The sequence below is a fragment of the Pelodiscus sinensis genome, chromosome 1 (assembly GCF_049634645.1).
Source record: "Pelodiscus sinensis isolate JC-2024 chromosome 1, ASM4963464v1, whole genome shotgun sequence".
Lineage (NCBI taxonomy): Eukaryota > Metazoa > Chordata > Testudines > Trionychidae > Pelodiscus > Pelodiscus sinensis.
The window spans coordinates 334038550-334056092 of NC_134711.1; the positions used below are offsets into that span (position 1 = coordinate 334038550).

A 17543-nucleotide genomic window follows, 5' to 3' on the forward strand; every position below is an offset into this window, starting at 1 on the left:
TGATTTTATAAACCTCAATAATATTCCCCCTTAGTCTCCTCTTTTCTAAACTGAAAAGTCCAAGTATTTTTAATCTCTCTTCATATGAAACTCTTTCCAGGCTCCTCATCACTTTTTTTGCCCTTTTCTAAACCTTTTCCAATTCCAATATATATTTTTTGTGATGAGGTGACCACATCTGTATGCAGTATTCAAGATGGGGGCGTTCCACGGTTTTATAGAGAGGCAATAAGATATTTTCTGTCTTATTCGCTATCCCTTTTTTAAAAATGTATAACATTCTCTCTGCTTTTTGACTGCTGCTGCACACTGAGTGGATGTTTTCAGAGAACTATCCCCAATGACTCCAAGATCTCTCTCTTGAGTAGTTGTAGATAAATTTGTCCCCATCATCTTGTACGTATAGTTGGGATTCTGTTTTCCAATGGGCATTACTTTACATTTATCAACATTAAATTTCATTGGCCATTTTGTTGCCCAATCCCTTAGTTTGGTGAGATCTTTTTGAAGCTCTTCACAGTCTGCTTTGGTCTTAACAATCTTGAGCAGTTTAGTATCATCTGCAAATTTTGACACCTCACTGTTTATCCATTTCTCCAGATCATTTATAAATAAGTTGAGTAGGATTGTTCCCAGGACAGATCCTTGGACGACCACATTAGTTCCTTCTCTTCATTTGTAAAACTGACCATTTATTCCTAGTCTTGTTTGCTGTCTTTGAACCAAAATGCAGGACAATGTAGCACTTTAACGACTAACAAGATGGTTTATTAGATGATGAGCTTTCGTGGGCCAGACCCACTTCCTCAGATCAAATAGTGGAAGAAAGTAGTCACAACCATATATACCAAAGGATACAATTAAAAAAAATGAACAAATATGAAAAGGACAAATCACATTGCAGAACAGAAGGGGGATGCGGGGGGTGGGAAGGGGGAGGAAGGAAGGTAAGTGTCTGTGAATTGCTGATATTAAAGGTAGGGAGAGTGGGATGTTTGTGAGTTAATGGTATTACAGGTGATAATTGGGGAAACTGTCTTGGTAATGGGTGAGAAAGTTCAAATTCTTGTTAAGTCCTTGTTGGCAAGTGTCGAATTTTAACATGAATGACAGTTCAGAGGATTCCCTTTCAAGTGCAGATGTAAAAGGTCTTTGTAGCAGAATGCAGGTGGCTAAGTCATTTAGAGAGTGTCCTTTCTGGTTAAAGTGGCAAGAAACAGTTTTCTCTTTGTGATCTTGTCTGATATCTGTTTTGTGGGCATTAATCCTTTGGCGAAGTGTCTGAGATGTTTGTCCAATGTACATAGCAGACGGACACTTTCGGCACATGATAGCATAGATTATATTTCTGGATGCGCAGGAATATGTGTTCTTGATCTTATAACTCACTTGGTTAGGTCCAATAATGGTATCAGCAGAATGAATATGTGGACAAAGCTGGCAACGGGGTTTGTTGCAAGGGAAGGTACCAGGGTTGCCTGCGCATCCAGAAATATAATCTATGCTATCATGTGCCGAAAGTGTCCGTCTGCTATGTACATTGGACAAACATCTCAGACACTTCGCCAAAGGATTAATGCCCACAAAACAGATATCAGACAAGATCACAAAGAGAAAACAGTTTCTTGCCACTTTAACCAGAAAGGACACTCTCTAAATGACTTAGCCACCTGCATTCTGCTACAAAGACATTTTAAATCTGCACTTGAAAGGGAATCCTCTGAACTGTCATTCATGTTAAAATTCGACACTTGCCAACAAGGACTTAACAAGAATTTGAACTTTCTCACCCATTCCCAAGACAGTTTCCCCAATTATCACCTGTAATACCATTAACTCACAAACATCCCACTCTCCCTACCTTTAATATCAGCAATTCACAGACACTTACCTTCCTTCCTCCCCCTTCCCACCCCCCCGCATCCCCCTTCTGTTCTGCAATGTGATTTGTCCTTTTCATATTTGTTCATTTTTTTTAATTGTATCCTTTGGTATATATGGTTGTGACTACTTTCTTCCACTATTTGATCTGAGGAAGTGGGTCTGGCCCACGAAAGCTCATCATCTAATAAACCATCTTGTTAGTCTTTAAAGTGCTACATTGTCCTGCATTTTGCTTCAACTACCCCAGACTAACACGGCTACATTTCTATCACTATTCTTTGAACCAGTTATCAGTCCATGAAAGGACCTTCCCTCTTATCCCATGACAACTTACTTTACTTAATAGCCTTTGGTGAGGGACTTTGTCAAAGGCTTTCTGGAAATCTAAGTACACTATATCCACTGTATCCCTCTTGCCCACATGCTTGTTGACTCCCTCAAAAAGTCTAGTAGTTTAGTAAGGCAGGATTTCCCTTTACATGATTTTCCAAATTTCAAAATAAAGCGCTATTCCAACAGGCCCCTTAACCCCCAAGAAACAATGGTTTTAGGGAGGCCAGTATAGTGCGCTCGCTATTTCAAAATATATTCAAACTATATTTTGACATAACGAGTGCATTTAAAAACATGGAATTGGTAGTTCAGGATACTTTTGGTATCACAAAATAGCCCCACTGTCTAGAAGTAGCCTAATAGACGGGGTTTTTTCTCCCCCTCTCCTTCTTTTTCTGCTTTAAATTTGAGGTTTCTGTCCCTGTTGCTCCACTGATCTGATGTGGATTGTGCCCACAAAAACTTGTGATATCTATCTATCTATCTATCTATCTATCTATCTATCTATCTATCTATCTATCTATCTATCTATCTATCTATCTATCTATCTATTTTTGTTAGGGTATGTCTACACTTGCAGCCTATTTCGGAATAGGGCTTCAAATGTAGGCATTCAGAATTGCAAATCAAGCCTGGGATTTAAATATCCCGCACTTGATTTTCATCTTCCTGGTCGGGTGCCATTTTTGAAATTGACAAGCCCAGAATAACTGCCTGTGTCTACATGCGGCAGTGAAACGAGCGTTTGAAATAAAGCCCTATTTTGAACTACCTGTTAAACCTCATTGCAGGAGGAATAACAGGTATTTCGAACTAGGGCTTTATTCTGAATACCCGTTTCACTGCTGCGTGTAGAAACGGGCAGTTATTCCGGGTTTGTCAATTTCAAAAATGGCGCCCGGCTGGGAAGATGCAAATCAAGCGCATGATATATAAATCCCAGGCTTGATTTGCAATTCTGAATGCCTACATTTGCAGCCCTATTCCGAAATAGGCTGCAAGTATACACATACCCTTAGTCTCCAAGGGTCCATCTACACAGCAACATTTTTGCGGAATAATTGATGTTATTCCGAAATAATAAAGAGTGTGTCTACATAGCAAGCCATTATTTACAAATAATTTTGAGCTGGAGGATTTTTACTCTAACTTCTGTAACTCTCATTTCATGAGAGTGTTCTTTCTTCAACTTCCTTTAGACTGTGCCAAAGAACTGAATTAAGCTATTTTGACTTCAGCTAAGTAATTGACATAGCTGAAGTTAAGTAACTTAATTCGACTTTTGCCTTGATGTGTAGAGGTATCCTAAGGTGCTACAAGAAAATTCCTTTTTTTTTTATTCAGGCTTTGCACATATAACAGCTTCCCCCATTCTCAGAGCCTTTTCGGAACTCCCTTTTTTTTCTGCTGTGTTCTTGGGTAACCGAGATTGAGCACCCCCCCCTCCCATATTCCTTAGACATTCAAACATTATATTTATTTGGGACACTACTGTGAAGAACCAGGTGTTTCCATGGAGACTCAGAGAATGAGGTCCAAATCTTTTCATAGAACCATAGAGCTGGAAGAGACCTCAGAAGGTCATCAAGTCCAGCCTCCTGCTCTACGCAGGACCAATCCCAACTAAATCAACCTGGCCAGGGCCCTGTCAAGCCGAGACTTAAACACCTCTAAGGATGGAGACTCCACTACTTCCCTAGGGAACCCATTCCAGTGCTTCACCACCCTCCTAGTGAAATAGTTTTTCCTAATATCCAACCTGGACCTCTCCCACCACAACTTGACACCATTGCTCCTTGTTCTGCCATCTGTCACTACAGAGAACAGCCTCTCTCCAGCCTCTTTGGAACCTCCCTTCAGGAAGTTGAAGGCTGCTCTCAAATCCCTCTTCACTCTTCTCTTCTGCAGACTAAACAGACCCAACTCCCTCAGTCTCTCCTCATAAGTCATATGGTCCAGCCCCCTAATCATTTTGATTGCCCTCCGCTGGACCCTCTCCAATGCGTCCACATCCTTTTTGTAGTGGGGGGCCCAGAACTGGACACAATACTCCAGATGTGGCCTCACCAGAGCCGAATAAAGGGGAATAATGACATCTCTGGATCTGCGGGCAATGCTCCTCCTAATGCAGCCTAATATGCCATTAGCCTTCTTGGCTACAAGGGCACCCTGTTGACTCATATCCAGCTTCTCATCCACTGTAACCCCCAGGTCCTTTTCTGCAGAACTACTACTTGGTTGGTACCCAGTCTATAACAATGCTTGGGATTCTTCCATCCTTGTTGAATGCACTTTTCCTTGTTGAACCTCATCAGATTTCTTGTAGCCCAATCCTCCAATTTGTTTAAGTCACTCTGGACCCTATCTATGCCCTCAGGCGTATCTACCTCTCCCTCTAGCTTAGTATCATCCGCAAACTTGCTGCAATCAATCTCCTCATCCAGATCATTAATAAAGATATTGAACAAAACTGGTCCTAGAACCGAACCTTGGGGCACTCCGCTAGAAACCGACCACCATCCTGACACTGAGCTGTTGATCACTACCCGCTGGGCCCAGCTTTCTAGCCATCTTTCTATCCATCTTACCGTCCATGTATCCAATCCACATTCCCTTAACTTGCTGGCAATAATATTGCGGGAGACCGTATCAAAAGCCTTGCTAAAGTCAAGGTATATCACATCCACTGACTTTCCTAGATCCACACAGCCAGTTACCTCATCATAGAAGCTAATCAGATTGGTCAGGCACGACATTCCCTGTGTGAATCCATGAACTTTTCTGTGAGGTGTGTTCTAGTTGGGATGTTTTCTCTGATACCAGTCTTGATAAAGATTATATCTCAGCGGGGTAGTAGACCTTACTGATTAAGGCCAGGTCTACATAAGGACCTTAGTCTAAAATTAGCTCCAGCAAGGTTGAATTTGTAAGTCCACACTACCAAGTCTCTTTTTCTGGAATAAGGGGCCATGGAATTCATACTCTGTCTCCTACATTACATGAGTAATAATGTTATTCCCAAACATGTAAGTCCAAAATAATGTTAGTGTGGATGCTCTGGTGCCACTTATTCAAACTTATTGTCCTCTGGGGGGCCTCCCACAGCTCCCTAGAATGCTCTCTGGGGTTCTGAGTCCGAGGTAGCACATCTACATTAAAGGAGGTCATAGAACTTTGACTTTCTAATATGGAGTAACCAGAAGTCAAATTTAGTAAATTTGGATTAATCTCCTGGTGTAGACATGGCCTAACAGATATTTCAGGGTATAAACTTTGGTGAGTAAAACCCATTTCATGAGTTTTACTCACAAAAGCTTATGCCCTACGAATTCTGTTAGTCACTAAGGTGCCACAGGACTCTCTATTATTTTGGCAAAGATTTGTTTTTTGCCCAATCTCAGATTTTTATCAAGCAGGTGCATCGGGAACTCCCAAGAGCATGGATCCTCTAGACTGGTTCTCAATGCATCAATGATGGATAACCAGATTCCAGACTCATATTGCCATCTAGTGCTTTTTAAGGTCTCCCCCACAAGAAATGCAGGAAGTCATGACACACGGAACATGATAAGAAATGGCATTGACATTAGTAGAGTTAGTTGTTCATAATCCATTACTCTGAATAATGAAAATGTAATTTCCCAGTGTATGAAGGGTGACCAAATTGATTCACCCATGAGAGTAGCCTCCAGTGGTTTATGTCATGTATCTTATTAATATTGTTTATCCATCTAGGCTTTTGTACTGCATCCATCAACTTAAACCCTGGGCAAACAGGAATAGAAGAGAACCTTCGGTACGTACAGGAAACAACGTTCTGCCTCAGAGTTGGAGACGTTCACCGTGATTCCATGACACATTCCAATGCAACTGGCTCCCCCAACCCCTCCACCTTCATCTTGTTGGGCATCCCTGGCCTAGAGGCAGCCCATGTCTGGATCTCCATCCCCTTTGCAGTGATGTACGCCATCGCCTTCTTCGGTAACTTCACCATCATATTCATTGTGAAGATGGAGCCGAGTCTCCATGGGCCCATGTACTATTTCCTCTGCATGCTGGCTGCCACCGACCTTGTTCTATCCACATCCACTGTACCCAAAATGCTGAGCATCTTCTGGTTCAATTCCCGAGAGATAAATTTCAGTGCCTGCCTCTCCCAGATGTTCTTCATTCACTGCTTCACTGCAGTTGAGTCTGGGATCTTCGTGGCCATGGCGTTGGATCGCTATGTGGCCATCTGCCATCCCCTGAGACATACCACCATCCTGACCAACCCCATTGTGGGCAAGATTGGCCTGGCCATGTTGCTGCGTGGTGGCTTGAACACATTGCCCTGTCCCTTGCTGGCGAGGCAGTGGCCATATTGCAGAACCAACGTCATCCTACACACATGCTGCGAGCACACAGCCGTGGTGAGTCTGGCCTGTGCCGACATCCGAATCAGTAGCTACTATGGCCTCTTTGCAGCCATCTTGCTGATAGGTTTTGATGTGCTTTCTATAGCTGTGTCGTATACCCTGATACTCAGGGCCATCTTCAGCCTCCCCACCACAGACGCCAGACTTAAGACCTTTGGTACCTGTGGCTCCCACCTCTGTGCCATCTTAGCTTTTTACATCCCATGTTTCTTCTCTGTCCTCACGTATCGATTTGGCCAGAATGTGGCTTTGTATTTCCATGTTCTCTTTGCTAATGTGTGCCTCCTGTTTCCCCCCATGCTGAACCCCATCATCTATGGGGTGAGGACCAAACAGATTCGGGACAGGCTGCTACGTTTCCTTACTGATAAAGGAAGCTAAAATTTTCTCTTCCTACGTCAACTCTCAGATGGAGGACTATGGAAAGCTGGCTGGAGACATGGTGCCGGGCTGTCTTCCCTTAACCACTTGCCTGGACATTCAAGGAGACATTAATCCCTTTCTGGACCTTACTTTGTAGTACCAATGTGACACACTGGGGAATATTTCTGTGTGCACCTCACGGAATGGACCTTCCTAATTTCTGTTACTTTAGTCCTCTAAGGCCTCCTCTGTTGGTCTTCAACTTCCACCAAAGACCCGCACCTGTTCTGCCTCTTCCCAAAATGGCTCCACACCTGCCACTCGGCTCTTCTCCTCTCCCTCTGTCACTCACTTGATTATGTCCATGTCACTCCTTCCCTAGAGAAGCTTTGAGGGAGACATTCCAGATGCTGATAGGTGTGATATTGTTATCCATGATTCAAGGAGCAACTTCGGCACTCAAAAACTCTCTTTTTTGGCATATAACTTAGCAATTAACTAAAATGGGTGCTGTATCTCATTCCTATATCAAAGAGAGAAAAACAAATATAAGAACCATTAAATTCTAGTATAAAAATGTTCTTACATCTTGTGGAAAGTTCTACTTAGTTTTAAATTTTTAATGTATGTCATTCATTTGTTACTAACTCTGTGGGAAGACTCTTTCAGGACTTGGGTCTACCTTGGCTCTGGGATGGTTGTGGGGTCTATAGCAGGGTGAGGGTAGATTCTTCTGGTGTCTATGTCACCATGACCTTTCTAAGGAAGGTCAGTGGTACATCTGGTCCAGTATCCTATCTTCCCACATTGGCCAATGCCAACGGGTTCAGAAGGAATGAATGGAATATGGACATCATAAATGGATTCATCGCCTGTCACCCACTACCATGTTCTGGAAAACAGAATTTATGGACACACAGACCATGGTGTTGGTTCCTTGCCCATCCTGCCCGATAACCATTGACAGGCTTATTGCCCATTAACTTACGTAGTTCTCAATGGAATCCTGTTATACACTTGGCCTTCACAAATTCCTAAGTCAACGGGTTTCACAGGTCTACTGTTGAAAAAATTACTTATGTCATTTCTTTTTAATCTGCTGCCCTTTAATTTCATTGGGTGACCCCTAATTTTTGTGTTATATGAAGGGGTAAACAATTCTTTATTCAATGTGTCCACACCAGTCATGATCTTCTAGAATGTCCATCATGTCCCTCTTTCATCATTCCCTATCCGAGCTGAAAATCCTAGTTCTCAGTGCAATCCTGTTATACACGTGGCCTTCACAAATTCCCAAGTCAAAGGGTTTCACGGGTCAACTTTTGAAATCATTACTTATATTGTTTCTTTTAAATCTGCTGCCTTTTAATTTCATTGGATGACCCCTTGTTTTTGTGTTATGTGATGGAGTAAACATTTCCATATTCAATGTTTCCACACCAGTCATGATTTTCTAGAATGTCTATCATGTCCTTCCTTAGTCATCCCCTAGACTTTTTAATATTTCCTCAGATGGAAGGTGTTCCACACCTCAAATTGGGTTGTTGTTTTTTTACCTTTCTCTGTACCTTTTCCAAATCCAATATATATAAAAAAATTAATGGACATTGCCTACCTCCTAGAACTGGAAGGGACCTTGAAGGGTTATGGAGTCCAGTCCCCTGCTTTTACAGTAGGGCTAAGAGACATCTGTGACAAATTTTTGCCCCACATGGCTTCCCCAAGGATTGAACTCACAATGCTGGGTTTAGCAGACCACGGCTCAAACCACTGATCTATCCCTCCCCCCTCAAAATATATCTTCTCTGAGGCGTTACAACATCTGTACGCAGTATTCTAGATGTGGGTGTGCCATGGATTTAGAGAGGCAATTGATATTTTCTCTCATGTTATCTATCCCTTTCCTAATAATTTCCAAAATTCTGTTAGTTTTTCTCATTGACTCTGAATATTACACAGATTTTTCAAAGAACTTTCCACAATGACTCCAAGTTCTCTTTCCTTGTGGATAACAGCTAATTGAGATCCTGTTGTTTTGCATGCATAGTTGTGATTATATTTTACCATGTGTATTACTTTGAATTGATCGACACTGAATTTCATCTGCCATTGGGTTGCCACATCATTGAGTTTTCAGAGATCTCTTTTCAACTCTTCTAGGTCTATATTGGACTAAAGAATTTTGTTTAATTTTCTATCTCCAAATTTTGCCACCTATGGGTGCATCTACACTTCACTGTTATTTTGAGATAGCTGGCCTTATTTTGAAATAACAACACAAGCGTCTACATAGCTATTCCGTTATTTCAAAATACTTTCAAAATACTTTTGAAATAACGGATGGCTTATTCCAAAATCTGTAAACCTCATTCTATGAAGAATTATTTTGAAATAAGCTGTGTGTAAATGCACCACTGCTGCTATTTCAAAATAGCCCCTCACCAGGGCCATTCTATGTTCTTTTCCCCCAGTGTCTCCTGGGCCTCTAAATCGAGATATCACGACTACATTAGGGAAGCCTGCCTCTCACTCATTTTGAGGCTTCCCTGCAGTGTAGACATGCTATTTCAGAATAAGCTATTTCAGAATAACTATTCCAGAATAGCTTATTCAGAAATAACCGTACAGTGTAGACATATGCTCATTGTTTAGCCCTTTTTTCAGATAATTTGTGAATATGGTGCACAGCACTGGTCCCAGTATAGATCTCTGAGGGACACCGTTTATTTACTTCTTTTCATTCTCACCGGGTATTTGTATCCTTCCTTCCTATATTTGAAAGGGAGAATCATAGTCTCATAGAATCCTGGGGCTCGAAAATCTTTGAGGAGTCATCGAGTCCAGCCTCCTACCCAAAGCAGGACCAAACCCAAATTTAATGATTAGTCCTTTATTGTCCTAATCACCCTGCTTCTGCTCATAAACAAATTCCCTGCCCTGAACACAGAAGCTGGGGGCAACTGTGTATAATCAGGTTGATCGTTAAAGCCATAACAATAACTTGCCCAGATGGAAAAAGGGTGGAACAAGTTTCTATATAAAGCCAGTTTTCTCCAGTGTCTCTGCCCAGTGTAGGGTGTGGAATGGAACCTCCCCAGAGTTGGTAAGAAGGCAGGAGGTGTTGGTTAAGCCATTTCAAAACACAGAGCACACATCTACACATCTGGGAGGATCGATGCTCTAGAGGTTGATTTTCCAGTATTTGATTTATTGGGTCTTGTAAGGACCCTCTAAATCAAACCCTGAGAGAGCCCCTGTCGACCCTCAAACTCCTCACAGTCGCAGTTTCTCCCATCGTCCTTATATTGTGGGGCCACCCGAGATAATTGGTGTCAGGTACATTGACTATGGGTACACTATTCATGTAGCTGCTGTTCTCCAGCCTGTGCTCACATCACCAGCCTATAGCACTGAGACAGCAGGTGAGCCTCTTTCCATGCCCTGCTCCAGGGTTGCCAGCTCTCCTGGACCAGACGTCCTGTCCCCCACAGCTCCAGCCCCTGCAGAGCAGCCGCAGCCCGCATGGAAGGAGGTGCTGGTGCTTGGCTGCATAAGGCACTGGAACTGGTACGGTTGGCTCTCAGTGTGGGACTCTTCCAACTGCTTCTGACACCGGGTTCCCTTCTGCAGCCTTTGTGGGAACATCACAGCAGGAGGCTTGTTACAAAGCGGCAGATCTACAGAGCACTGGATACCTCAGCTCCAGTGAATGGGAGCAATATGAGGGGCTGAGGAACTCTGGGCTGATAGTTTCCATGCTCACGGTCTCCAGCAGCTGCTCTCGATCCAGGAGTAGCACAAGAGCAGGAGTGAGGCTATATTGAACCCAGGAGTGGCTGCCATCAGCTGTGTTTGTTTTGGTAGCTTTCTTGCTGGGGACCCATAACTAGACCGAAAGAGCAGCACACTCTGAAGTGGGCAGACCGAGGAAAGGCTATCAGGACAGCTATTACTTGGGCGCCAAGAGCTTCATTAGCACAGCAACACTGCCGCCGCACAATATAGAACCAGACCCCCTTCAGCTCCTCCCCAGAGACCGATCAGGGCAGTGGGAAGTTTTCCCCTGAGGCTTCTGGCATTGGCCGCTGTCAGCAGACAGGACACTGGGCTAGATGGACACAATGGCCACTCTGACGTTCTTAAGGAAGCTGCGTTTCTCTGGGATTTGCTATGAAGAGTCTGACAACGGGGTTGAGACAAACAGGCTCCCAAGATGCTGCGGCAAAAGGTCTGTTGAGTCACTAACATGTGTGAGGCTGGGGCTTGACAAACTGAAAGCTCAGGTGAGACTCACTGAACAAGGGAGGTTCAGGGCCTCACATGTTGCACGTGTGACGGGTGGCATGGAAAACACTCTTTCATTTTCCTTTGGTCTTCTCTTTGGCTTACTTGTGATACAGACCAGAATCAAGTCTTCTCCCAGACTTGGATGTCACTTTTAATAAATGCGTAATTAGATCTCTGAAGGCTCTTGTTCAACGGGTATACTGCTGTACATTCTGATCCCCAAAGCAGCAGCCTGGCACCTCCTCACTGTTATGCAATTATAACGCATCTTGGGCAGGATATGTCATGTAAGATTTCCAGGGGACAACTGGGGTTTGCTGAATAAGATTTTCCTGTTTGTACATATCTTTGCAAAGGGCTAAATCTTGATGATTTATCGGTATTTCAAAAGGTGGTTGTGCCTGTGGTATCTCCTACAAGGTAGTTTACATCCAGTCTAGCCAGCACATTGTGAATGGAATATTCCACTTGATGGTTCATGAGTGAACAAAATCAGCCAGGTTCGTTCACTCATGAACCACTCATGAACCAACTAATCAGGGTTAGTTTCCTGGGAGTTGTTCTCTAGAACTGCATCCTTCCAGAGCTGAAGTGGTTCAGTGTTTTCAAAGGGGTGGTTACCTCAACCCTGTGCCTTGGCTGGGAGAGAGCAGAGAATCTGGCCCAGCAGGACAGGATGGTGGGGAGACCCAGAGAGCAAGAAGGCAAATGTCAGTGGCATAACCAGACCCCTAAGGAACAACCTCACTGGGTCTTCTGTAACCAAACCCCATCACACACTTCTTATTTACAATCACTTCAACTCTTTGTGTACTTTGTAAATCTGAGGTAATTTTTTTAACATGAAACAGTCACTCTCCAACCCCTGGCCACCTCATCTCCCACATCCCCACTGTTCCTCCTGGCCCAGGACCCCCTGGAGACCTCCCAACAAGAAAGGCTGGAAAACATGGCCCAGCCCAAAACCGCTTGTAGGCCACTGAAGGGGGGGGGGGCGTGCTGGAGGCTGGAGGGAGCCCCAGAAGATGGGGCCAGCTTCCAGGTTCTGCTCCCTGCCCCAGATTGCCTGCAGATTGTGGGGGCAGATGGAGACCAGCCACAGCCCCCTGAGTCTCCCCCCTGAGAAGAGCCCATGGAGCCTTGCCCCTCACACATGTTGCAGGCCATGGGGAAGGCACTGAAGAGTGAGGCCAGTCCCTGGACCCTTTGCCCTTTTCCCAGGGCGGGGACTACTGAAGCCAGGCCTGACCCCGGAAACATCACCAAAATCCGCCAAAAGGCTGAGACCAATCTCCAGAGCCTGTCCCCCTCCCAGGAGGATTTTATATCTGAGAAGCACAGCTCCAGCTCCATGGAAGGAGCCGCCAGCCAGAGCTGCTGCTGAAGATGCACTACCCTCACTGCCAGAAATAACCCAGTAAGATCTTCTGCCCCCAGCCCGCCATCCCCGGCCCACAGTCCTGCACCACCCTCTTCCCTGAGTCCTGCACTCCCTGCCAAGAGTCCTCCACCTCTCTCTCCTGCCCTGAGCCCCCCACATACCAAACCCTGAGCCTGAATCCTCCAGCTCTTGCCTTCACTCTGGGACCCTCCAAACCCTGCCTTGAGGCCTCCAGTGTTCCCATCCTCCCACCCTGATTCCTGCACCTCACCTCTACCCGAAGGCCCCCCACTCCTGCCCTAACTCGAGCACTCCTACCCCCTTCCCTGAGCCCCACTGAACCATGGGCCTTCAGCCCCCCATACCCTGCCTCACCACCTACCATGGGCCTCCCCACACCTGCCCAAATTCCGGCACTCCCACCTTCTGCTCTGAGCCCCCCCTCCAATGCCAAAACCCCTACCCAGGATTCTGCACCCCCTGCCTGGAACCCTACACACCAAACCCTGTGCCCTCAGCTTCCCCACCACTTGTACTCACTCAAGCATCCTCCACTCCCTGCCCTGACACTCCCCAAACTGAACATCCCCCTGCCCTCACTCCTGCACCCCAACCCTTTTTTATTCTTGTAAAAGACGCATAAGCTGCAAATTTTGTCTAGTCATGGGTTCTAACTAATGTTTGAATCACGTTCCTTCTTTTTGAATACCAACTTTTTCCCCTTCATTTTTGAAAAAATTACCGCCCTTTAGCTAAAGCATGTACAGCAGGGGTGGCCAATCTATTTAACAAAGGGAGCCAAAACAGCAGTGGAACAAATGTGAAGAGCCACACCAGAATTGTCAAGCAAAAGAAAATTTTTTTTTAAAAAAAGGAGGCTGCCCCTTTAAGACTGCCGCCATCTTGGGCACCATTTTTTAAACCCCAAGGCTCCGACCTGGTAAGCACAGGGAAGTTGGGGGCCAGAGGGGAGCCAGCAGGGGGCGGGGGCCATTTGGAGGAGGTGCAGGAGCAGCTTTGCGAGCTACACTTTTGGGTGGCAAGAGCCGCATGTGGCTCATGATCCACGGGTTGACCACAACTGATGTACAATTTCTTTTTATTCTCTAGACAGCCCCCACAACCCCTTACTACACTTGGGACCCAAGCAACACCAGGTATATCTGCTAGTATTCTGGTAACAAAATGAACACTGTGCAGTTTCAGTATAGCACAAGTGAAGAGAATTGATAAGGATCTTCTGATGCCTTGTGTCTTTCATAATGGACACTACTATGAATGTTTCATCTACCATGTGCATGTAAAATAGCCTGTGGGTGTTTCTCCAAAGCAAACACATTTGAAATACTGTTCTATCATCAATATTCATAAAGTTCGGTACAAAAGTGAAGCATGTAAATAGGGGAATCATATTCAGAAGAAGGAAAAGTGGGGGAGGCGGGCGGATGGCCAAGAAGAGGCAGTGGGTAAAAAATATCAAGGGGAAAGACGAACTGGAATGTAATAGAAAAAAAAAACAAATGGTTTCTAATAACCAAAAATCTGGATAGTCAAAAGAGGCAGATAAGAACCATTAATTACAAACAACAAATGGTCAGGTGGCACTTAAAGACTGACAAAACATGTAGATGGTATCATGAGAGTCTACATAGACAAAGAACCATTCTTGCCTTCCTTGTTCGGTAAGTTGACCATGACCCATTATCAACCTACGATTCTTTGTCTATGTAGAATCTCATTATTTAGAGAACTCCTAAATTACCTGCCAAAAAATTAGAAGCTGAGTTCTTAAACAGACCCTTGAATCATAGTTAAAATCGACACCACCACGAAAATCTGATATGGCTCCCTTCCAGCCGGGTGGAGAAGAGACATGGAGATGACCCAGTGAGCAATAAGGGGAAGGGAAGAAAAAAGGAACCACTAGGGGCGAGCCTTGTGAGGGGAAGACACAGAGCAGATGTGGGACATTGGGGCCCAGTTACAGGTGATTAGACAGGTGTCAACTCAGAGAGTTGTTCATAGACCGATTCCACAGCTTGTCACACTAAGACATAGCTAAGTCAGGGAAGAGTTTCATGTCTCTCTGATTGGCAGTCAGTGATTCAGAGAAGAGGGCCCAACACCATGTGAGAAGCCAGCTCTGTACAGAGCTCATTCTGAGAGCCAGAGCACCAGGAGAAAACTTTAGGGCCCTTTATTAATAAAGAGCCAGAGGATCCTATTCCGGATCTGTTTGGTCCTCACACCGAAAATGATGGGGTTTAACATGGGGGGCACAAGGAGGCACACATTGGCAAAGAGAACATGGAAATTCTGGGCCACATTGTGACCAAACCGGGACACAAGGACGGAGAATACACCTGGGATGTAAAAGGCTAAGATAGCAAAAAGGTGGGAGCCACAGGTCCCAAAAGTCTTGAGCCGGGCGTCCTTGGTGGGGAGGCTGAAGATGGCCCTGAGGATCTGGGTATAGGACACAGTGATAAAAAACATATCCAGACCCATCACCAAGTTTGCCACAAAGAGGCCATAGTAGCTACTGATGCGGGTATCAGCGCAGGCCAGATTCACCACAGCCATGTGTTCACAGCAGGTGTGGGGAATGATGTTGGATCTGCAATATGGCCACTGACTAGCCAGCAAGGGACAGGGTAGTGTGACCACGCCACCACGCAGCAATATGGCCAGTCCAATCTTTGTGATGATGGAGTTTCTCAAAGTAGTGGAATGTCTCAGGGGATCACAAATGGCCACGTAGCGATCAAAAGCCATGGCCATGAAAATCCCAGATTCCATAGCAAAGAAGCAGTGAATGAAATACAGCTGGGTGATGCAGGCATTGAAATTTATCTCCCTGGAATTGAACCAGAAGATGCTCAGCATTTTGGGCAGGGTGGACGTGCACAGGACCAGGTCGGTGACAGCCAGCATGCAGAGGAAATAGTACATGGGCTCGTGGAGACTCGACTCCATCTTCACAATGAACAGGATAGCAAAGTTTCCCAAGAGGGCCATGGCATACATGGTGCAGAAGGGAATGGAGATCCATACTTGGGCTGCCTCCAGGCCAGGGATGCCCAGCAGGATGAAGGTGGAGGGGTGGGTGAAGAAGGTTGTGTTGGACTCTAACATTTACCAGGGTAGCAGATTTCTAAGTTTCAGTAACAATAGAGTATTTCCATGTACCATATGTTCCCCCGTGTTCCTGTACTTGCCCAGAGTCTAGGGTGATGGTCACAAAGCAAATGCCTGGATGGAGAGAAAATGTTAATGTAAGACTCCGCATGCATCATTGTAGTATGTTGTCATGGGTGAAGCAGAATTGTCTCTCTTCACACAGAAAAATGAGATTATCTTTATTCAGAAAAATGAATTATGGAAAACTTTCATTCTACTAATGCCAATTACATTTTCATTGAGCTCCTTGCATCAATCATTCCTACTCTTTGTGTTGCAGGAAATCTTAAAAGGCACCGGCAAGAGACATGAGTGTGTATTCTCATTAGCCATCATTCTTCCTTAAAATGAAAGCCAGGTTAGAGAGTCCATGGCCATGGTGAAATAGACTGTGATTTCTCTGAGGCTTTCGAAAAATAATTGAACTCCATGGGACACATCCAATCTGATACAGTGTCATTAACACTGATCCTACAATTGGCAGGTGACTGCTTTTGCTTTTATATCTACCCAGGAGTCTATAATTTCCACGTTGATTCATCTGAGGAAGTGGGATTTACCCACAATAGCTCAAGATATTTTTCATAGAATCCTAGAACACTAGAACTGGAAGGGACCTTGAGAGGTCATCAAGTCCAGTCCCCTGTTCTCATGGCAGGACCAAGCATTGTCTAGACTATCCCCCATAGATATGTCTTACCTGCTCTTAGATATCTCCAGGGATGGAGATTCCACAACCTCCCTGGGCAATTTATTCCAGTGTTTAACCACCCTGACAGGTAGGAAATTTCTCCTAATGTCCTACCTAAACCTGCCGTTCATTAGTCCCTGAGCTGCCACCCAAAATCTTGTTGTTTTTCAGCATTAGTAGAGCCCACGCTAAATGGACTGAAAACTAACTGACCGATCTCAGAGGAGAGTTGTCAACCGGAATGCAAAGGGGAACAGGGCCGTTTGTAGCTGGGTTCTGCTTGGATCCATTCTAGTCCTGATACAGTGAAGAAGCTAGGGAAGAGACACGAATTGCTATGGCACCTTTGATGAATTGGGCCATGCTTGACAGTCAGAGTCTAAAAGAGCTTCCTCCATTTCACTTCTCAAAAAGATGATTAAGCTGGGACTATCATGGGAAGAAAACCATGGTACTAACGGCCCTGAAATCTAGCAGAGAAAGGCAGAGCCAGGGGGCTGGACTTGATGACCTCCTGAGGTCTCTTCCAGCTCTAGGAATCTATGATTCAATGGCTGGAAGATGAAACAAATTCCAGTTGGAAATAAGGGCCAAATATTTAGCACTGAAGGGCTACATCTACTCTGCCCAGTTATTTCAGAATAAACTACTCCAGAATAGTTATTCCGAAATAGCTTATTTTGAAATAGCAGGTCTACATTGCAAGAAAGCCTCAAAATTAGTCCAAGATAGGCTCCCGTAATGTAGACGTGCTATCTATAGCTCCAAGAGGAATAACTTAGAATGGCCCTGGTGAGGGGCTATTTCAAAATAGCAGAAGTGGAGCATCTACACATGCCTTATTTTGAAATAGCTATTTCAGAATAGGCGTTATTCTTTGTAGAATGAGGTTTACAGAAGTAGGAATAAGCTGTCTGTTATATCGGAATTATTTTGAAATAACAGAATTGTTGTGTAGATGCTCGCATTGTTATTTAAGAATAAAGGCCATTATTCCAAAATAACT

The 17543-nt window shown here is 44.6% G+C and overlaps 2 protein-coding genes across 2 annotated transcripts; one reads left to right on the plus strand and one right to left on the minus strand.

Moving 5' to 3' along the window:
• The first annotated feature begins 6068 nt into the window (after positions 1 to 6068).
• LOC102463780 (olfactory receptor 52M1-like) lies at positions 6069 to 7016 on the plus strand. Its single transcript, XM_006136689.2, has one exon. The coding sequence runs from the start codon at positions 6069 to 6071 to the stop codon at positions 7014 to 7016; it is 948 nt and encodes a 315-aa protein (XP_006136751.2).
• A 7837-nt stretch (positions 7017 to 14853) lies between these two features.
• On the minus strand, positions 14854 to 15801 carry LOC102463524 (olfactory receptor 52R1-like). Its single transcript, XM_025178223.2, has one exon. It carries the CDS (start codon positions 15799 to 15801, stop codon positions 14854 to 14856), a length of 948 nt encoding a protein of 315 aa, XP_025034008.2.
• Between the last annotated feature and the right edge of the window lie 1742 nt (positions 15802 to 17543).